At 45.1% G+C, this 23488-nt stretch overlaps 1 protein-coding gene across 1 annotated transcript in view; it reads right to left on the reverse strand.

Annotated features, from left to right (window-relative positions):
• The window catches only part of LOC146342050 (antigen WC1.1-like), a 101229-nt gene that overhangs the window by 20536 nt on the left and 57205 nt on the right, over positions 1–23488 (reverse strand). Inside the window, exons 15-17 of the mRNA XM_084805537.1 lie at positions 23109–23417; positions 6350–6655; positions 1788–2096 (exon numbers count right to left, since the gene is read on the reverse strand). Coding sequence (XP_084661663.1) covers positions 1788–2096; positions 6350–6655; positions 23109–23417 — 924 coding nt within the window. The remainder of the gene's footprint in view (positions 1–1787; positions 2097–6349; positions 6656–23108; positions 23418–23488) is intronic.

Consider the following 23488-nt stretch of genomic DNA (forward strand, 5'->3'; position numbering starts at 1 on the left):
CGTGGCCGAATGTCCCTCTCGGCAGCGGGTCTCGGCGGCGGTTTGTCGCGGGCGAGGGCAGCGGCCGGTCTCCTGACCGGCTGCCGCCGCCGCCATTGCAAAAAAAAAAGAGTGCGGTAAAAAAAACCCCACACACCCGTGATAGGCTACGTAACGATTTATGTAGCCTATCACGGCTAGATTTCCAAAGTCAGCCATGATAGGCTACGTAAATCGTCACGTAGCCTATCACGGGTGACTTTGGGGGAAAAAAAAAAGCGCATACACAAATGGTGGCGGCCCATGGGCGCCGCCATTTGCGTTCCTTATTTTGGCACGACTAGTCTACGTAAAGATTTACGTAGACTACGGCGAAAATAAGGGAACGCTGCTGACCTCCCTGTGAGGTTTCTTTTCAGCTGACCTCCCTGTGAGCTTATGAGTGCTCCCATAAGGCGCAATCCTATGCATGTTTAAACAGAAAAAAGTCCTACAACTCCCAGCACTCCCCAGCTAGCATGAGGAAGTTGTAGGACTTCTTTCTGTCTAAACATGCATAGGATTGTGCCCTTAGTTAGTTAATATGAGGGAAAAATCAGCTTGGAAGTATTCTTGTTTCCACCTCCTTAATGATGTTTCACTTACATTACAGAAGGACTGGCCAGTTTCAACTAGCTGAGGCATGGTTGGGGGCAGGGAAAGGGTTAACATCAGAATGTTTTTTGGGGGGAATGAAACACAGGATATCTGTCTGTTATGGACTTCTACAGAAGTGCCTGATCAGAGATGCTGCTGGGGGCACTGTGGCTCTGTTTAGAAGGCTCATCACAGTCGCATGAGGATGAAGGGCTCTGAATAGCTAGTTCATGGGTGGCGGGATTTTGTCCTGATTGAACTAGGAAATGGGGAAACTTTGGCTAAGTGCTTCCAAGCATTCCCAGACCAGCTTATAGATGGCTGAGATACACTCTTTTTCATGTCAACAGAGGGTGGCAAATACTCCTGCAAACACACCTTGTCCTAGTTTCCAGCCTTTGCTGGCTAATGTTACAGTTAAAATGCAGATGATGAGCGAAGGTGGTAGTGCAGAGACACAATGGAGCGAGCTGGTGCATGCTGGTAATAATTCTCCCCCACTGATAGTGGAAGAGTCCTGAACATGACCTTGCTCCAGCAGCAGCAAGCAAATAACATAGATCAAGAGCGCACAATGTGTGGCCACCAGATGTGGGTTGTGTAGTCCCATGCTCACCCCATCCCCATCTTCCCTGCTTCTAAATCCCCCCCCCCAATCATCAGCATTGCTGCTTCTGCACAAATACTGGTGGCACTGAAGGAGCAATGCCCATTAGGATCACTGGGAGAAAGAGGCCTTAGCCTAACCCTCCATCAGTGACCACGGAGTAGCCTCTCCTTACCCCTGTGACCATCTGCAGGATTGCTGGGATGGAAGTGAGGTTAAGATCTTCCCCTCCAGTGATTTTACCCATCCCTGGTGGGGAAGGATAAAATTCAGGCCCTTCTGAGCAATTGTAGAGGATCGCTGCATGGGGGGGAGGCTGTGTGTGCATATGTGTATAGGTGTACATGCATATGTGCGTACATGTAGTTAAGTATGCAGGTGCATGCACATTTGCGTGCATGGATGTATGCATGTGTGTTTGTGCATGTGTGCCAGCATTTGAGTACTTGTACACCCCCAAGGCTCCCTGCCAACACTGGATCTGGCCCTCAGGGCCAAAACAGCTGTGTCACAGCTTTGCCACTTCATCCACCCAACCAATACCAACGAGCCGACCAACCCTTACCTGAGCACACAACACCAGCATCTTCTCTATGATTACATTTATGGTCTACCCAAGGTTTTATGGGGCAAAATCTCAGGTTGTCTTCGGTTCCCTTACATGTGAGACCAACCAGCGAGATGGGACCACTTCCTCTTCCAAAATGAGCTTCTTTGGGGGCTGACAAAGCATCTCCGCAGCCAAGTTCCCTGCACACGACTTGAGCATTGTTCATATCCCATTCGTCATCACAGGCTGTGCCCCACTGCTGGTTGCGAAACACCTCAACTCTCCCAGAGCAACGGCTTCTACCGTTCACCAATCGGAGCTCTCCTGGAATGTTTAAAGGCACTGTTATTTCTCCACACCCCAGTTCCTCATTGTCCCCATTTCATGCCCAGTCTGGGAGTGTTGGGAGAGGGGATTCAAACTGAGCAATTCCAGGGGGTGGATGGTCAATGCAGAAGGTTCACACTTGTGTTGGCACATCTCCAACAACTTGAGCTACAGATAGTTATTGCAGAGCGCATCTGTGTGTGTGCGTGGGTGGGGTGGTACGGACTGAGCAGGATAGGAAGGGTGCTGAGGTGAACATTGGATGTGGGGAAGGGAAGGGTGGTGTCCTTTTTAAGCAGTGGCCTCTGAGGGCCTCTGCACCAGCCTTCCCCAGTATCATATCTCCCAGTCATTTTGGACTTCAGTTCCCATCAACACCAGCCGGGGTGGATATTGGTCAGGAATGTTGGGAGCAATAGTCCAAAACATCTGGAGGGCACCAGGCTGGACAACACTGCTCTGAGCCACAGATCTCTGCAATCCTAGCAACACATTAATATGCACAGCTTGAGGATTGGATTGGGCCCTCCACACCACAGCACTCGCATCTCGGTCATTCTTCTGGAAGTTCACCTGAGCTACTGCACTTAAATGCTTTTACTTTAGGCCTATGGCTAGAGCAAGCACAAACTCTTAGGACAGAAGTGCATGTTTTTCACTCTCCTGCCCCCAGAGAGCAAAGCTTACTGGATCCATGTCAAAATATGTCCAGTTTGGGTCAGGGTATAACTTTGCTCAGTTCCATATGTTTAACCCATAGTGCACAGTGTTCGCCTTTTCTTTTCTTTTTTAAATGCATTTCGCCAGCAACTGTAGATGATATTTCCTCAATGGGCATTAAGGACTAGAGGAGGCATGTTTAAATTAGTGTTGGTGGTTTTTTAATGGCTGATCCCTGTCCAGTGGCACACAATGACTTGGGCGAATGGGGTGCTGAAGGGAACAGGTTGCCCCGTTCCAGGGTAGCCTCTTTTTGTAGCAGGCTGGCAATAAGTAACATTGGGGGAGGGGTGTTGCAAGTAGAGCTGTGCACCGCTTCCGTCTGAAGCCTGAATACCGAGTTGAAGTGGGCTGTTTTGGAGGTGCCTCCATGTGGAGGCACCTCCACCTCCATTGAGCCTCATGTGGCGCAGAGTGGTAGGCGGCAGTAATGCAACCGAAACTCTCCCCACGACCTGAGTTGGATCCCAGCAGAAGCTAGTTTTCAGGTAGCCGGCTCAGGTCGACTCAGCCCTCCATCCTTCCAAGGTCGGTAAAATGAGTACCCAGCTTGCTGGGGAAAAGGTAGTTAGGACTGGGGAAGGCAATGGCAAACCACCCCACTATACAGTCTGCCAGGAAAACGCTGAGGAAAAACGGCATCCCTCTAGGAGCCAGTAATGATTTGGTGCTTGCACAAAAGGAACCTTTCCTTCCTTTCCATGTGGTACGAGGTGGAGCAGAATAGCAACGAAGCACCCTGGAGTGAAGCAGCTTATATACGAAGCACCTCGTCCGACTTGGTGATTCGTTCTGAGCAACCCAGAAAGCATGGTGCCAAAAGTATCAATTTCAGAAAGTGCAGCAAAGGGTTGAGGAGAAGGATGGGGAGGAGGGAGGGAGGAAGGGAGCTTTGGTGAATGGAAACTCTAGTTGCCAAATCAGGGCTGAACGTAACCCAGTAATCTCCAATCAGAGACAGTGATGGAGGAGGGGGGAAGATTGAATAACTGGAGAAAAATGGCTGCATTTCAGAGACAGAGATCATTCTGGTGGTGTTACGTAGGGATATGAGAAGTGAGAAAGCCCCCCCCAGCCCCTGCTCCACTCACTGGTCCTTCTGCCTCTGGAGGGATGGCTATGTTTTAAAAAACATGGTGATTGGAAGTCTATGTGCACATAGACTTATACGCAAAAAGCACTGCGAATCACCCAGGCAGGAGGAGGAGGTGAGGCGCACGTCCCCGCTGCTCACTAGCTGTCTCCTCCTCATGAACAGGAGATGGCTAGCAGTCCTTGGGGGTGTTTCCACCAGCAATTTACCCCCTCAGTTGATAAGGCACAGCACCCCTTCGTTATAGAGATCCTGAGGGTTAAAATGGGGACTGGTTTCTGTCTTTGTGTTGGAAGAAAGTAAAGCAAGGATCCATGAAGTCAAAAAGGGATCCTCATGATTTCATATGATTTTTAAAGGGGAGACTCCCAAAACCACCATCCAATCACAGAGCACATCTGCCTCCACAGACTGAAGCAGAAAAATCATGGATCCACCACTCGTAGGCACAGACATGGTGCAAAAACAGAGATCCAAGGCAGGGATCCTCTTTATTTCATATGATTTTTCACACCATTTGAGGTGAAGCAGAAGATCTGGGATCTGCTGGGAAGCAGCAGATCTGGGATTCTTAGTGTGCATACTTGGACAAAGATCTGTTCTGTGCTTTGATGGGGTGGGGGTGGGGGATTGGGCAGGGGGGGCCCAGTGTAAAAATTCAGAGGATCCATATTGAATTGGGCATCTTATCCATGGCATTATAACATGACGGTGCTATGAAGCCCAAAACCTATGTTTTTTGCCACTCAATCCATGGGCATAGATGTCCTCTGTGATATGATGGTGTTTGGGGGTATCTTTCTTGTAAAAATCATGAGGATCCCTAAGGATCCCTTCCTCGAATCCAATTTTTTTCCACTGTGGCTGCACCCATGAGTGGCGGATCCGTGATTTTTCTGGTTCAGTCTGTGGAGGCAGATGTGCTTGGTGACTTGATGGTGGTTTTGTGGGTCTCCCCTTTAAAAATGGTATGAAATCAGGAGGATCCCTTTTTTATTTTATGGATCCTCATTTTACCCAGGCCCCTTAGTGTTTACTGCTCTCTTTCCCAGTGCAAGCATATGTCTGTCCACTCAGAAGTAACTCCCGTTGTGGTCAATGAGGCTTGCTCCTGAAATGCAGGTGCATCTGGACTTTCAGGGGGAAAGAGAAATGGCGGGGAGAGGAGGGTAAGCCTCTCTTATTGGTTGAGCAGCCCCTGCCAGTCACATGACATTCACTCCAACCCCCACCCCCACCAGGAAGTATGTTTCGTGAAACGATTTTTACCGATGCAAAGAATCTGCTCGTGGAGCCCTACATGGACCACATTGCAGCAAAGCTGATTCCTTTTAAATTAAAATCCAGTATTCCTCCATTAACTTCTCCTTCCATTGCCATGGAAACTCAACCAAAGACAGCCAAGCAGGCAGGGGGCGGAGCGGCGCAGCGATGAGAGTTATAGTGTTTTGCTTTGAGAGTTTTTGTGGAAAAACTCAAAGTTCATCTGCACCTAGCACAAAAACTACTGGGCCAAACTGTCTGCAATTTGGCAGGTGGCATCTGCTCCATGTCAGCAGAAAGACCCCCAGGTTTCATGTATTTATCATGAAAACTGGAAAAGGTAAGGCCATTTGTGTTTTCTCATGCAAGTCAATGGGAAAACGCCCAAACCAAGTGGTCTGGATATCCGAATCTCACTTCAGATCCAGAACTGAGTTGAAGTGGAGGGGGTCCGAATCAGTCCAAGTTGAAGCAGGGCTGATTAGGAGAGTCCAAAGCAGCATCCAAAATGAAGCAGGGGTACGTGCACAACCCTAGTTGCAAGTTGATTTGGGGGAATGGGGTGGTACTTCAAATTAAGGGGGATATGTAAAGCCCAATCCCATGTAGATTTTGTTTTTCCACCGCCAATCTCATTCCATCCCATTTCCATAAAGAATGTGGGGGGCTTGATATGTATTTTATGCACATTTGTCAAATGTATGAATTCTTGACTAAAATATTTGTGTGGAGTTTAGAAGTGTATACAGTGTTTTCTCTCCATGTTTTTCAGAAATGCACATCTTGACGGGCACATCCTTTTGCTTGCTTGTTTGTTTCATGGAATGCACTGCAAGCTCAGAAATGTATGGATTTCAAACTATAAATTGTGTTGGGGTGTCCATTCAATTCTTGGAGGTACAGCTTGGGTAAATCCATTTTTTTAAAAATACCTTGACAGAGAAAATTGATCAACCATCCCTACTTTAAATGCTAGCATTGTCTGTCTGGGATTTTGCTGAATATTTCTGACACTATTTAAGCAGAAAAAAACCTATTTTCTTGAGAAGACTTAAGCCATCCAGCATTGGCAGCACAACAGAGTGGAATGAAAGAAGATTTTGATCTCCAAAATGTTGATGATGATGCAGCTCTGCCCAAGGTTCACTAACAACTTCCCCTCATAGAAACTTACCTGAGCATTCCACACTTGCATCTTGGCTGTGGTTGCAGCTGTGCTGTCCCCAGGACCCTTTGGGACATTGTGTCAGAACTGTTTCATTTCCAGCACAGTTAAGTCCCTGCAGCCAGATGGGACCCGATCCTTGGCCATACTGTGCTCCTCTGAACACCTTTGAGGCATTTCCACAGCTCAGCTCCTTGCACACCACCTGAGCGTCATGCCAATCCCAGCCAGCATCACATACGGTCCCCCACTCTTCGCTGTGGAGCACCTCAATCCGCCCAGAGCAGCGACTTGAGCTATTCACTAGCCGGAGCTCTGATAAAATACAAAGAAAAGGCCTAAGTTAAACATTTATGGCTGACACAAAGCTTTGGTTGTACTTTGTATGCAGTTGCTTAAGCAGAGTGGTTTAAAATCAGGACACCTTTGGATCACCATCATGCTTCCTATGCAGCACTGAATTTCTAATATGAGAGGTGCTGATCTTTCAGCCTGCCTGGGAGCCACACTTTGTAGAGGAGAAGCCCCAGCTTTGGATCTTGCAGTTTTAAGCCTAGTTTTGTTTATTCTGAACATGAGCACATTTTGCTTTGTCCTCAGTTAAGACAGCTGCCCTCTCTATTCCTGCCCATGAATCAGCTATGGTCCATGAATCAACTATGCTTCTCTCTATTCCTGTCCATGAATCAACTATGGTCCATGACACAGGGAGGAGAAACTTTGGGGGAACACCCCTTGACTGGGGTCAGTGAGGTCACAGCCACGTGAATGACACACCCCTGGGCAGGGCTATCATGCCAAAGTAAATGTGGAGGGTTGGGACACACCTCAACAGAAGCACAGACAAGCCAAATTAAGGAAAAGACTCAGACTAAAAGTAGTCTCAGAAAACCAGTTTTTCCACGCACATCTCCGGGATGGCTGCGGGATGGCCATAATGTCATGTGCCCCGAATGACCTCCAATCACAGCCAACTCACAGCAAATCTCCCATGGAGACAACCCCCTAGATTCCAACAAGTGTTGCAACTGCAAGTATTGCCATTCAGCCATAGCAGGTAAATCGCCTTTAGCATGCAAATCAGAAAATGACAGAGAGCCAATCTACATTACAACTTTAAACTGGTTTCAGACCGGTTTATCTAAAGGGATTCTGCAGTTTCATGAGGGTACTGAGAATTCTTTGCTAGAGACCCCTGTCCCCTGACCAAGTGGCCCCTCTTCCTAGAGCTACAATTCCCAGAATTCCTGTATTAGGTAGCCGTAATCACTAAAAACAGGTTTGAAACCAGTTTAAAGTTGTAATGTAGATTGCCCCAGAAACTCATCATCCAGATCCATTGATCCAGGGTAAAAATCATCTTATCCATCCAAGTCCACCACAAAAACGTTTTCTTTCCCATTTTTAAATCTGGATTTCTCAGCTGAGCATGAGAAAATGGATCAAACTGTAATTGACCTGATATTGTAACAGTCTAACAGTCAGAATTATGGGAGGGTTTTCTCTGTTCTAATATGATGAGAGCCTAGTGCCATCCATTTGGAAAGAGGGTCCAAACAGAAGGATTCCAGAACTGACCAGGGTGGAAAATCTAATCAGACTGAAAAAGACCCAGATTTAATACAGATCAACAAGTAGGCCCAATGGTATAAAGCAAAGTTTGGAAAACCAAACCAACCTTCTTTAATTGGAAGTTGCATCCATTTCAAAGACATTCATGGTGGAGAGGAACCACCACCACCCCATTTACGAAACAAAGCACTGAAGTTTTGTAAATAATTGCCTGGTATAAATAGAGGAATCCCACATATAGCATAAACAACCTGAGGTATGGATTCATCTTTAGTGTGTTAACTTTCCCCCACAAACTCAACTTTAATTGTGCCCTTTAATTTAACTTACCCTGGGTCCCTGGTCCTCCCAGTCTGCCATTGCCTGGTACCACTACTTTTCCATCAATGATACCAAACAAGAAAGATGAGGCTGAAAAAGCAATTCATCCTGAAAGACCACTCAGCTCAGTACCCAGCAGTGACCATTTCTATTGTCCAATGAATGAAGATCTCAGCTGGGGCTCGTAGCTTCTGGAATAAAATACTGTAACACTGCTCTTCCTTATCACATATAATTTCTCCCTGAGATCTGACAGTGTGCTTGACCACAGTCAACGGTCTGCATTGCTTGATAAACCATATCCTTTTTCCTGTTTGAAGCCACAGTATGCCAAAAAAAAACCAGAGGAAATGAACAGATATAGAAGTCCACTTCACAAGTTGTGAAGCTTCACAACTTCGAAGCTTCAAAGATCATGCCTCAATTAGAAAAAAAAAACATCATGGAGAAGCCCCAATTCTGCAAGGATAATGCCTGGATTTTTAAAAAAACGTCCAGCGCAGGGGATAGGAGGGGGTAAAACTTAGTTTCATTTGAAGGGATACAACAAGCCCCTGCTCAATGCACGAAGCCTGATTCCCAGGCGGTCGCTCATCCAACTACTGAACGGGGCCGACCCCGCTTAGCATCTGAGATCAGACAAGCGTGCGCAGGAAAACAGCACAGTGCTCAAGTGTGAACCGAGCTTGTGCATTCGATGAAGCACTGCAATGGGGAAAATGTGTGAGTGTGAATAATCACGTTTTAATGCGAGAGCGTTTAACCCGACGGGACACCAAATTCATTGTGATAGCGGGAGCAATGTAGATCGGCCCTACAGGATTTTTCTAGTTGTCCCCACTAACCCCCCTTTTCTAGCAAAAGACAGACAACACTTTTTTTAAAAGTTCCCCTTTCTCCTGGATCCCCTCCCCCCGGCTTTAGTAACTAAGTCAGTCCTAATACTCATCCCCTACTGGCAGCTGCGTAGAAGTATTAAGTTCAAGCAATCTGGTTCCCTCACAAAGAAAAAATAGAATGGCTTCTGAATTTGTTTCAGTGGAAGCTCCTTTAAAACCAAAGAATGAACTTTCTAAGCTAGAGAAATTTGTAAGAAAACATGGAGAATGTCCTCGGGTAGGTGGATCATTTAAGACTCGAAATCCAGTAGCCACTGCAAAAGAACATTATGCAGAATTCTGTAAGAAATTTTGTGGAAAATTCAGGTGTAACAAATCTAGAAAATTAAATGGAGCAATGTGGACAATTTTATGTGCTTTGGTAGATAACAAAGATATGCTATATGGGCATGAACGTGAGTCGCAAGAATGCAGGGAGCAATATGAAAAGAGACTTAAAGAATGTGAAGAAGAGTGCAAGATTGAGTTGCAAGTCTGCAAGGGAGGAGTGCATGCATGAGAGGCAGAGACAGATGCATGGCAGAAAAAGGAGAGTGAATGGGAGAGAGAAAGACTTGATTTTACCTCTGAGAAATGCAAGTGGGCTTCTTGGGTGAGTGACATGCAAGCAGAAAGAGATTTGGCTAAACGGGAAGCTAACCTAGCAGAGAGTGAACAGGCTACACTTAAAAATGTTTAGAGCAGTGGTTCTCAACCTTCCTAATGCTGAGACCCTTTAATACAGTTCCTCATGTTGTGGTGACCCCCAACCATAAAATTATTTTTGTTGCTACTTCATATTACTTATGAAGTAATATGCTACTTATTAGCTTTAATAATACAAAAGATGATACATGGCATAGTTCAGTCAATACAGTTCATTAAAGTTTCCTATGATTTACCATTCTCTGTGTTGTTGTTTTTACATGTTGTTGTTGTTGTTGTTGTTGTTCAGTCGTTCAGTCGTGTCCGACTCTTCGTGACCCCATGGACCATAGCACGCCAGGCCTTCCTGTCCTGCGCTCTCTCCCGGAGCGTGCTCAAGTCCATATTCATTGCATCGGTGATGCTATCTAGCCATCTCATCCTCTGCCGTCCCCTTCTCCTTTTGCCTTCAGTCTTTCCCAGCATCAGGGTCTTTTCCAGGGAGTTTTCTCTTCGCATTAGGTGGCCAAAATATTGGAGCTTCAGCTTCATTATCTGTCCTTCCAATGAGCACTCAGGGTTGATTTCCTTTAGGATGGACTGATTTGACCTCCTTGCAGTCCAGGGGACTCGTAAGAGTCTTCTCCAGCACCACAGTTCGAAAGCATCAATTCTTCGGCGCTCAGCCTTCCTTATAGTCCAGCTCTCACAGCCATACGTTACTACTGGGAAAACCATAGCTTTGATTAGGCGGACCTTTGTCGGCAAGGTGATGTCTCTGCTTCTTACTATGCTGTCTAGGTTGGCCATAGCTTTCCTCCCAAGGAGCAAGCGTCTTTTAATTTCAGGGCTACAGTCACCGTCTGCGGTGATCTTGGAGCCCAAGAAAGTAAAATCTGTCACTGCTTCCATTTCTTCCCCTTCTATATGCCAGGAAGTGATAGGGCCAGATGCCATGATCTTAGTTTTTTTAATGTTGAGTTTCAAACCAGCTTTTGCACTCTCCTCTTTCACCCTCAACAAGAGGCTCTTGAGATCCTCTTCGCTTTCTGCCATTAGGGTGGTATCACAAGGGGGTAGTATTCACATCAACCACAGCTGAATATAAAAAAGACGGATCAGCATCCAGATTACGTTCCCATGGTACAGATATTTTTTTTTTGGCAGTAGTTGATGATTTTACAGTACATGATTTTACATTTACCCAGTAATTATAATTCATGAAGTGTCATTTTACCTCCAATACTGCTGCTTTCAACACAGTAGCTGCTTTTAACAGAGTAGCTGCTTTCAACACAGCAGCTGCTTTCTACACAGTAGCTGCTCTCTACCCATGTGTGACTGGTCCACATAAGTACATTATGGCGCCAACCCTGTCACATACACCTGTATTTGTACGGGGTGTATGTGATGGGGTTGGCGTGATGATGTCATCACGCTGGGTACTCGTATGTGGGCGTATCTGCATGGGGGCGGACCCGCCTGGAGACGAATAGAGGAGCGGTGTCTTGGTTCCTAAGACCATCGGAAATATGTGTTTTCCGATGGTCTTAGGCGACCCCTGTGAAAGGGTCGTTCGACCTCCAAAGGGGTCGCGACCCACAGGTTGAGAACCGCTGGTTTAGAAGAAGCCCAAATGGGAGCAAGGTTTTTAGCAGATCAAAACTGCCTGGCAAAAGTTTCCACAAGCCATGAGAAATGTCAGGCCACCATTCAAGAGCTACAGAAACATCTCAGCCTTCACAGAGGAATTGTAGCAACGGTAAGGATGGAAGACTGAACTGAACTTCCAGCCTTTCCCCAATAGCACTGTGAATACCATATGCACATAGATGCCATCCCCCAGACCCCATTTAACTTGGAGTGGCAGGAACCAGTAACACAAGAAGTCAAAGCTGTAGTTCCAGTAGCAGAAAGAACAGTTAATAGAAGGCCAGGAGATGAAGCAAGAACTGAAAGGGAAGACATCAGAGAGACCATAAGATGGACCCCTGCTCAGGCAAAATTAATAGCAGATCAGATGGGACCTCTCAGCAAGGATACTGTCATTTCTTGGTTGGCAAGAGTCCACTAATCACACCCTTCTGTAGATGCCATGGATTTAACTCAGTTAGCCCATGCAGCAACTGCACCTTCTGACTCCGTACACTGCTGAGTCAGGAATAAGTATGATGAATTTGCAGACCATTAATGCAGAAGAATGGTTGAAAAACTTAGTAAACCCTTTTCATCCTGGACAAAGTTTGCAAGGACTGTTCCTTTTAGAAAATCAAAATTCTTCAGAAAGCCCTGAAGCATATTTAATTAGAAAAAAGTTTTGGGGAATATTGTCTGATACTATTCCTCTGGTGAACACAATCAAAGAAATTTTAACCACCAGAATTTCATGAATGCAATTTATGCAGGGCGTACTGCACAAACTAGATTGGCTATGGGACGCATTGATCTTCAAGGGATGACTTGACAAGACCTTTTGAGTGCTGTACACCAAACAGCCAACTTATTGAGGGAGACTGGAACTTTAAAGAAACCCACTCCCAAGCATTCCCAGCTAGAGCCAGTGCAAGCCATTCCTTACACAAACGATGGCCCCCACTCAAAGGTTTTGCCTAGACAGGATGCCTGCAATAGTCACCAATACTCCCTGCCTGACAGAAACTACTGAGGGTCCCGTGAAAACAATAGAAATAGGATAGGAACAACAGCCACCCCAACCCTGCACAAAATTCTACACCTGAGCCTTCTAACAGACCCAGTATGCATCCCTTAAGGAATTACATTTGGGAGGAACTGTGTAATATGGAAGAAAACATGGATAAATACCATTTACAGCCCGCACATGAGCTCATGAGTGCACTAGCAGAATTACAGAGAGGACAAGTGCATAAGGCTCCGGCACCTGTGGCAGCAGTTAGAAATCATTCTCCCGAGCAAGAACATGGCAAACAGCCTTGTTAGGGATGCCAGGTTTCCCTTGGAACTTTCCGAAGGATTCCTAACCATGGTATTTTGAGAAGATCCACTTTTAGGGCTAAAGTGGGAGATCGGGAGAACCTAGCCCAATTAACAACAGAAGCAAATGTGTTGATCAAGTGTTTAAGTTCAAATTGGGTTTTGAAAGAGAAACCTAGCCAGCCCAATAAAAATGTCCCTAGTACAAAACTCCAATCCACAGATAGAAACAACAACAACAGCAACAACAAAAACACCTTCCTTAGACAGTTGATTTGTGATCTCAATGTTGAGCCTAATTTTGTGCAACCAGAAAAAAAAAAACTTTAATGCAAGAATTAGAAGCTCTCCTCCTTGAATCCATTGAGCCTAAGAATGAACTTGCCTTTCAAGTTCAGAGTAAAAACCCAGTGAGTAAACAAGAACCTACATGTGCAAATATAGAAGCAAATTCTGTGTCTAATAGCCAAATACTGTCATTGAAAGTAGAAGATTCTACTAGAAACAAAGATCAAGAACTCTGTATGATTTTAAAAGCTACACTTCTGAGTCCAAGAAAAGAGAATAGTAACTTTATTGTTTCTCTTGTACCTACTAACAAACAAGTTCTCCAATATGCCAATGAACAGTTTATTTTGCTTGCTAACAGTTTTTCAATACTAGAAAAATTCCAGATGTAGAGCCTCCAGCTGCAAGAAGTGTCTGCCTGAAACCTGAATTAAGTTCCAAAATTAACATTGTTTTCTCCCTAAACCAGCAAGTAGTCTCAGATGACATTCACAAGAGAGTAGACAAAGATCTGGAAGCCCAGAATACTGTGCAACCTGTCTGTGTGAACCCAAACATTGCTAACACTGGACTTTTCCTTTTAGATGCCAGCATGAAACAGCAAAGTGCTAAACCAAAGTGCACCCATGACATAGGTGTACAAACACTAATGTTTTTGCCTCCCAAAAGCACAGGTGAAAAAGAATCTAGAGCAATCTGTTTGCAAACAAAATGCTCACCCATGGAACTCCCTGCCACTGCAGAGCAAGCAGTAAAAGTGTTATTGAATTACTATGTACTCATGCTATTAACCCCCTTCATGGATCACTGCCTTGTTGTGGCGAAGGGGCTTGTATAACTCAGTGAAGCCATAAGCTATGCCGTGCAGGGCCACCCAAGACGGACAGGTCATGGCAGAGAGTTCTGACAAAATGTGGTCCGCTGGAGAAGGAAATGGCAACCCACTCCAGTATTCTTGCCAAGAAAACCCCATGGAACGTAACACAAGGCTAAAAGAGATGACACCGGAAGATGAGCCCCTCAGGTCGGAAGGTGTCCAATATACTACTGGGGAAGAGCGGAGGGTATTTCCAAGTAGCGCCAGAAAGAGTGAAGCGGCTGGGCCAAAGCCGAAAGGACACTCAGCTGTGGATGTGTCTGGTGGTGAAAAGAAAATCCGATGCTGTAAAGAACAATATTGTTTAGGAACCTGGAATGTCAGATCAATGAATAAAGGTAAGTTGGAGGTGGTCAAACATGAGATGGCAAGATTGAACATCGACATCTTGGGAATCAGCGAACTAAAATGGACAGGCATGGGCAAATTTAATTCAGGTGACCATCATATCTACTATTGTGGGCAAGAATCCCTTAGAAGAAATGGAGTAGCACTCATAGTCAACAAAAGGGTGGGAAAAGCAGTACTGGGGTACAATCTCAAAAACGATAGAATGATCTCAGTACGAATCCAAGGCAAACCATTCAACATCACAGTAATTCAAGTCTATGCCCCACCCACTGATGCCGAAGAAGCTGAGGTTGATCGGTTCTATGAAGACCTACAACACCTTCTAGAACTAACACCAAAAAAAAGATGTCCTCTTCATCATAGGGGATTGGAATGCTAAAGTAGGAAGTCAAAAAATCACCGGGATAACAGGCAAGCATGGCCTTGGTGTACAGAATGAAGCAGGACAAAGGTTAATAGAGTTTTGCCAAGAGAACACGCTGATCATAGCAAACACTCTTTTCCAACAGCACAAGAGACGACTCTACACATGGACATCACCAGATGGTCAATATCGAAATCAGATTGATTATGTCCTTTGCAGCCAAAGATGGAGAAGCTCTATACAGTCAGTCGAAACAAGACCTGGAGCTGACTGTGGCTCAGATCATGAGCTGCTTCTTGCAAAATTTCGGCTTAAATTGAAGAATGTTGGGAAAACCACTAAACCATTCAGGTATGACCTAAATCATATCCCTGATGAATACACAGTGGAGGTGAGGAATAGATTTCAGGGATTAGACCTGATAGACAGAGTGCCTGAGGAACTATGGACGGAGGTCCGTAACATTGTTCAGGAGGCAGCAACGAAATCCATCCCAAAGAAAAAGAAATGCAAGAAAGCAAAGTGGCTGTCTGATGAGGCTTTACAAGTAGCTGAGGAAAGAAGGGAAGCGAAAAGCAAGGGAGAAAGGGGAAGATATATCCAACTGAATGCAGAGTTCCAGAGAATAGCAAGGAGAGACAAGAAGGCCTTCTTCAATGAACAATGCAAAGAAATTGAGGAAAACAATAGAATGGGAAAGACTAGAGATCTCTTCAAGAAAATCGGAGATCTCAAGGGAACATTTTGTGCAAAGACGGGCATGATAAAGGACAAAGAAGGCAGGGACCTAACAGAAGCAGATGAGATTAAGAAGAGGTGGCAAGAATACACAGAAGAACTATACAGGAAAGATCTGAATGTCCCTGATAGCCAGGATAGTGCGGTCACTGAACTTGAGCCGGACATCTTAGAAAGTGAAGTCAAGTGGGCCTTAGGAAGCATTACTAACAACAAAGCTAGTGGAGATGACAGTATTCCAGCTGAGCTATTTAAAATCCTAAAAGATGATGCTGTTAAAGTGCTGCATTCAATATGCCAACAAATTTGGAACACTCAACAATGGCCGCAAGACTGGAAAAGGTCAGTTTACATTCCAATTCCAAAGAAGGGCAACGCCAAAGAGTGTTCAAACTACCGCACAATTGCACTCATTTCACATGCCAGCAAGGTTATGCTCAAAATCCTACAAGCTAGGCTTCAGCAGTATGCGAACCGAGAACTACTGGAAGTACAATCTGGGTTTCGAAGAGGCAGAGGAACTAGAGATCAAATTGCCAACATTCGCTGCATCATGGAGAAAGCAAGAGAATTCCAGAAAAACATCTATTTCTGCTTCATTGACTACGCTAAAGCCTTTGATTGTGTGGATCACAACAAACTGTGGCAAATTCTTAAAGTGATGGGAGTACCAGACCACCTTACCTGTATCCTGAGAAACCTGTACGAGGGTCAAGAAGCAACAGTAAGAACCAGACATGGAACAACCGATTGGTTCCAAATTGGGAAAGGAGTACGACAAGGCTGCATATTGTCACCCTGCTTATTTAACTTATATGCAGAGTACATCATGAGAAATGCCGGGTTGGATGAATCAGAGGTCGGAATTAAGATTGCTGGGAGAATTATCAACAGCCTCCGATATGCAGACGATACCACCCTAATGGCAGAAAGCGAAGAGGATCTAAAGAGCCTCTTGTTGAGGGTGAAAGAGGAGAATGCAAAAGCTGGTTTGAAACTCAACATTAAAAAAATGAAGATCATGGCATCTGGCCCCATCACTTCCTGGCATATAGAAGGGGAAGAAATGGAAGCAGTGACAGATTTTACTTTCTTGGGCTCCAAGATCACCGCAGACGGTGACTGTAGCCCTGAAATTAAAAGACGCTTGCTCCTTGGGAGGAAAGCTATGGCCAACCTAGACAGCATAGTAAGAAGCAGAGACATCACCTTGCCGACAAAGGTCCATCTAATCAAAGCTATGGTTTTCCCAGTAGTAATGTATGGCTGTGAGAGCTGGACTATAAGGAAGGCTGAGCGCCGAAGAATTGATGCTTTCAAACTGTGGTGCTGGAGAAGACTCTTACGAGTGCCCTGGACTGCAAGGAGGTCAAATCAGTCCATCCTAAAGGAAATCAACCCTGAGTGCTCATTGGAAGGACAGATCCTGAAGCTGAAGCTCCAATATTTTGGCCACCTAATGCGAAGAGAAAACTCTCTGAAAAAGACCCTGATGCTGGGAAAGACTGAAGGCAAAAGGAGAAGGGGACGGCAGAGGATGAGATGGCTAGATAGCATCACCGATGCAATGAATATGAACTTGAGCACACTCCGGGAGAGAGCGCAGGACAGGAAGGCCTGGCGTGCTATGGTCCATGGGGTCACGAAGAGTCGGACACGACTGAACAACAACAACAACAACATGCTATTAACATTCCTTTGTATTGAATGCACAGTAAAGAAAATCCAGAGAAACTAAAAGCAACAGTCCATTGAATTAACGACTTCTTCTCCCCCTTATGCTGTACTTGGAGTCCCCAATTCTGATGCATTACAAGAAGAAGATCCAAGACTTGAAGTGCAAGCAGCAGCTGGCAAAGACCGTACATGGAGACCCCAGATTCAGAAATTTAAAAGTGTTTGCAAGGCAGTACCTCCCAATAGCTACAGACACTGGCGAGCCTTTAGCAAGGCACAGGAGGATCACGATCACATGGTGCACCAGTCAAGCATCAAGGGAAACAACAAGAAAAAAACAAAAGTTGGTGGCCCAACATGAAAGCAGACAAAGTTGCTTATTACCATAAAACCTTTCTTGTGCCATGCTGGAGGCCCAAACATGCCTACTAAAAGAATGGGGAGGGAGGGAAGCCTTTGTTTTACTTGGAAATGTTTGTTTGTTTGTTTGTTTTACTTGGAAATGGCGGCGGCAGCCGGTCAGAAGACCGGCCGCCGCCGCTGAACCGCCGCCGGAGCCGCCGCCGCCGCCAGGGACATTCGAGCAAGGTAAGTCCCATCCCGGGGGGTGCGGGGGGGGCAGACCATTTCTCCACCAATTCAGGGGGCCGAATGCGCTGGCATTCAGCCCTCCGAGATTCGTGGAGAAATTCTCTGACATCCTTACATCTCTCTCTGTTTGCTTCCAAGCAGGTGCTCCCTATGAAAAGTCCATATTGTTGCAGATGAACGTTAGAATATAAGTGTGCCGTAGACAAGATGCTTGCTGAGAATAAGGGCTGAGCCATGATACCAAGACCACAGCTCACGAAAACTTTAAAACCTGCTTTCCTGAAGAAGAGAACATGAAAATCAGATTGCTGTGCCATAGATGACAACAAGCCTCCACATGTACAAAACGAGAGTTAACTATAGCATTGCTTGGCTTATGGACCACATCTTCATGTAAGACTTATGTCAAAAACTCAAAATATCCAGCTCCTGAACAATGATGTTTGCAGTCATCAGTAAGAAGAAACTACACTAGAAACATTAATGTAAAAAGATACAAATCGTAACAGTATTAGGTTTCAAGCTTGTGAAAAATTGTTTTTCTCCACAACCTGTAAACAATTCCCATTGTTCTTTTAATGTGATCCAAAAAGAAGATTGTCATAGTTATATATGTTACTATGTTAATAGTTGTTTTTGCAGTGTTAGTTTTGTGCAAAGATGTGATTTTTCTTTCGACATATAGATGACATGAAAGTATTTTCCCCTCTTTTTACCAGCCTCACTCCTGTATTTCTTAGTTGTAGTATCTCTATCCTTAAAACCCTTCCTTCTCACCCCTCCTTACAGGAAGAACTACTTAGAGTAAAAGAATTAGGTAACAATGCAGTGTCAAAAGTCAACCAAGTTATTAATCAAATTTTAGCCAAAGTACAAACAGCTGTTAACTGTTCTTGGTAAGAAACACTTCTTGGCTAAAGCCCCATAGCAAGTAGAGGTTTTTTCCATTGTATTCCACCCCACTGTGGTGCTGTTGGCTGCACAAGTGATTATAAGAGGATGTATGATAGACTTGACCTGCTGGATAAAGCACCATCTGCACAAACTCCACGACATAGAACTGCAGATGGCAGCCACCACAAAGATATTATAGAGTGGGGAGTAAGTTCTATGTCTTCACCGCAACAACAGGGAGAATTGTGACGAAGTACCCCCAAATTCTGCTGATCTGGGAAAATGTGGCCTGCATCTGGACAGGGACTATGGGTTTTTGGTCTTGGAGAAGGGCAGAAAAACAGGTCCTATAGGATGTTAAGGCCTTGCACAACCCAAGAGGAGATGCAGACTTCTTGCATAAACTTTCTGGCCAGCCACTGTGCTCTGATTGCTGTAATTCCTCTGTGTTAACACTTGCAGATTTCAGTTCTTGCCCCAGGACAACAATCACAGAAGCCCCCACCATGAAAATATTTATGCTGATTTCTAACCTTCCTGTTTAAGCCAAATAGAAGGGAAAATAAAGAATTCAATGCCTTTTAAAGCCGTAAGACCCTGAAAACACAATATTGTGTAAGCAAGCATGCCCACATGACTCTTTTGTCACCTTTGCTTAAGACCATCACCAAAATCCCCCTGGCTATCTTGTTCACCTGGACCTCTGAAAGCAAGAAATATGCACCCATCAACTCCCATCTTTCCCATACATCAGAAAGAAAGGGAATCCCATTGTCTTCTTTCTTCCCTTAATGTCTGACACCTAAAAGTCCATTTTCCAATATCCATGAGTAATCCTGGAAAAAAAGCCTTGTTTTGTTTTATTCTGAGTACTACATCCTGGGAGAAAAAGGATAAAAACAGCAACCCAAATTCATAGAATATGCAGTGAGGGAGAAAAGGAAAGAGGACTCCTTCCATCCTTTCTGCTCAGAAGAGCAACCCCCGCTTTCTTCCCCTCTTTCTCTGAAGAATTCAACAGAGCTTCCCATCACTTCACAAGCCAGCAGATAAGGAGAGGTAAATCCTTGCATCATCTTCTATTCTCCTTCTCTCTTTTCTTCCCTTTCCCTAATATTCCACCCAATACCAAACTCCAAAACTCTTAGGCTTTAGCTCTTTCTCCATCCACTTTCTCCCAAAAACCCCTGCCTTTGCTCTCATCCCTCCTCCAAATTCTCTTTCACAACTCCCCAAGAGTCGGTTTCTCCCCCATTCAAATCATCCCAAGCTGACAGTTCCTTCTCCAGCTCCACAAACACTTTCTCCCCCTACACCCCCCCCACACCATTTTCTATGCATCCCAGTGTAGTTCACTATTGACTTTAAATGCTTGCCTCTAACCTCCTGGGTGTTAATGTATGATTCTAATTCCCCAGATGTATATATAGTTCTAATTCCCCTGATGTGTTATTTTAATTCATTTTAAATTCTTCTTTAATAAATCCAAGAATTGCTTTCAAAGACATTGTTGTGGTCTCTGACTTGCTCAACTTTGGGTGGTGCCAGGTTTTTCTAAGCGCCCAGAGTTCAGTGCCAAAAGATCCCTCAAGTATGTGTTTGGATTACATGTATGTGATATGCATATCCATGTAAATTAAAGCATACTTTATAAGAAGGCCTATGGGCTGGTAGTTTCTCATTCCTGCTTTAGATTAAGAGCAGTCAAAGAGGAGGCATCAGAGATGGTAAGATCAGCTCTCCCCATATCCAGCTTTGTTTTCTGCCTGTTTTCTAGAATGGCCAGTAGGTGTTAACAGCAGATACAAACTAAAGAGGCAACAGTGTGTACAGGCATCACCCAGTTAGTACTGTCTCTCAAGCCATTCATTTAAGCTTTGAGTGCTGCTGCTGCCCCACTTCAAGAGACAGAAGTTACAACACGCAGGGAAAACACAGGAACAGCCTATGATAAGTTCTTTCTACATTCCTCCCAAAAGCACCATATGAAGAAATGTGATGTATATACCTATTGTTGTTCTGTAATGCCTACTTTGTGTGACCTCTGAGAGACTATAATGTATCTGAGTAGGTGCAAGGCCTTGCTTTGTTACTGTCAAAGACCTATTTAGTGGTTGCTTGGTGACGTCCTGAAGGGGGAGAAAACTGATGATTTCCAATATTCATAGATGGGGCCTGGATCAGGTAAACTCAACATTGATTGGCTGTTGGAAAATGACAGTTGACCATCAGAATTCAAGGAGTTCATTGATAATCAATGAGGGAGAAAGTCTGCTGGTTTGTGGGTGATATTATAGAAGGGCTAACAGAAAGTTGAGGAGAAAGCCAGATTCCAGCTGAACATCAGGAGAAACTTCCTGACTGTTAGAGCAATATGACAATGGAACCAATTACCTAGGGAGGTAGTGGGCTCTCCCACACTGGAGGCATTCAAGATGAAGCTGGACAGCCATCTGTGAGGGATGCTTTGACTTGGATTCCTGCATTGAGGAGGCGGTTGGACTCGATGGTCTTATAGACTCTTTCCAACCCCACTATTCTATGATTCTATGAAAGTGAATAGCTAAGGCCTGAATATTAAGCTATTTCTTTTCTGTGGGATAACCTTACATGTCTGGGGAAGACCAGGGATATAGAGCATATGGCTGTATTATCCAAGGTGACTGTCCTACAATCTTGCCAGAGGAAAGTTATACGTAGGGATGTCTGAACTCACCACTGTCTGGGTTTTCGGGGCATGTGCTCAGCCCCTGCCCTCGCTCTCTGGTCACCGAACTGCACTCAAGCACTTCCCTTGTTCAGTGAGCAGCCTGCACTCACCCTGACAGCCTCACTGAGCTCCTCAGTCACCATTTTTTAAAAAATAAAATGGCAATCACAAAAAAAGGGCATATTTTTGTATGAATGAACATGGCCATTTTTGTGAATGCACACAGTTGTGTATGCGTGAAATGCATGTTTTGGGGAAATGCACAGTTCCACACATACGCAAATATGCGCATTCACAAAATGTGTATTTTCATAAAACAAAATATGCACATTTGCAGAAAATGCACATTTTCATGCATACACAAATACGCACATTTTTTCAATCTCCATTTTATTTTTTAAAAAATGGCAACCACAGAAGTCAACGAGGACACTGGGGTGAGTGTGGGCTGCTCGACGAGCAAGGGGGGGTGAAGGGGGGCAGGGGCTTGCTGAGCAGGATTCGGGGGTGTGGGCAGGGGGGTTCCGACAGATTCCTGGATTGAATCGGGTGGCTGCACCATCCCTAGTTATACAAGCAGGCAGTAAAAACTCAGATAAACTGTTCAAACAGCCAGAACTACAACAGGAGGAGTTCTGGGAGTCATAGGAAGACTGTACCCAAGAGCTGGATCTGGTCGTAAGTGTATTTGGCTGTGGTGGAGTTTTAGGAAATTTGTCCTGAGGTAAAATAAGCCATTAAGACGCGTGTCTCTTGAGTCCTTAAGTGTCAGCAAACAGGCTTTTGAAAGCCCCAACATAAATATTAGGATTCCCTTATGTGCAAAATATCCCTTCAGTAAATTAATTTGTTTAATACATCATCTTATTTCCATTGTTGAGGCCCCTCTCACCTAAGCCTCTTATAGTAAGCTACTAGGGTGGGGTGTGTGTGTGTGTGTGTGTGTGTGTGTATGTGTAAGTATTCTGAGAGAATTGCTGGAAGCGGAAAAGGGTCATCTTGATTAAGCCTGAGTTATAGTTGTAGAGAGTTCCTTAGTCTCTGAAATATAAGCATTTGCTAAAAAGAAGAAACTCCACAGGTGGTATTGCCCAATGAAGGAGCAGTTGCCCTGTAGGTGGTGGTAGCACTGGGAGAGAAAATTCCCCATACATTGTGATTGTTGGTAAAAAGGAGAGTCCTGTTAATATTATTTCCTTTTTGAAAGCTGTCAGTCACAAAACTACACCTCCTCCCGTCCCTCCCCATCTTGGCCTTCTCTTTGTATGGAGTGCTTGGAGATGGAGGAATTATCTTGGTGACAAACAGTCTCCCTGTCTGAGCTAGTCTGGATAATCTTGGGCATAGTCTTAGAGTCTCCGAGGACTGTGATTCCAGTATCCCTCGGCAGACTGCCTCTTGGGAGTGTCTCAGGGGTTCATGGTATCCATGGCAACCCTGGGGCTGTCCAAAATGAGATCAGGCCCCAAATGTTCCACAGTACATGACCTGGATCAGTTGGGGGGGGGGGAATGATGGTGACCTGGGTAAGGAAGGACAATGAATTGGATCCAGATTTAGGCATCTGTAGCTGGGCTGGCACAAGAGGACTTCCCTCTTCACGGCAGCCTCTCCAGGTCCTTAAAAATGCTACGTAGAGGATCAGTGGACCCTTCTGAATGGGGTGAGCTGTGGTGTGTGAGGGAGGGGGAAATCCCCAGAAATCCCCCATTCATCAACAGAAGGCAGAATATGGACTAACTCAGTATGTTGTCCCATTGTCATAGGCAGATCTTCACATGGTAGGGTATAGGCTCATGAGAGCTCCTGTCTTCCACAGGAGTGGAGGGCTATTAGCCAAGTGTTCCAACAGAGCACAGTCAGGGGCACCAACAGGCACTGCATCACAGACCCCTGTTCTAGTGCATTACCTGAGCACACAGCACCAGCATCTAGGTGGCAGTCATGATCTCCCCAAGGTCCGAGACTGCACTCTTGGAGGGTAGCTTCCTTCCCTTCACAGTGGACGCCAACCTGCCAGATGGGACCAAATCCTCTTCCAAAGTGAGCTTCCATTGGAGCCGACAAGACGTCTCCACAGCCAACTTCCCTGCACACGACTTGGGCCTCCTTTAGGTTCCAGCTATCATCACACACGGTCCCCCACCGTCCTTTCTTGAGCAGCTGAATTCTCCCAGAGCAATGACTTGAACCGTTCACCAATCTAATCCATTTGGGGTCTGGAATGATTAAAGGCCATGGATAACATTATGTCTCCACCTTGATGCCTGAAAGTGTTTTCTTGTGAGAT

The sequence above is a fragment of the Heloderma suspectum genome, chromosome 6, assembly GCF_057233095.1.
Source record: "Heloderma suspectum isolate Gila_16-S chromosome 6, 16-S_ref, whole genome shotgun sequence".
Lineage (NCBI taxonomy): Eukaryota > Metazoa > Chordata > Lepidosauria > Squamata > Helodermatidae > Heloderma > Heloderma suspectum.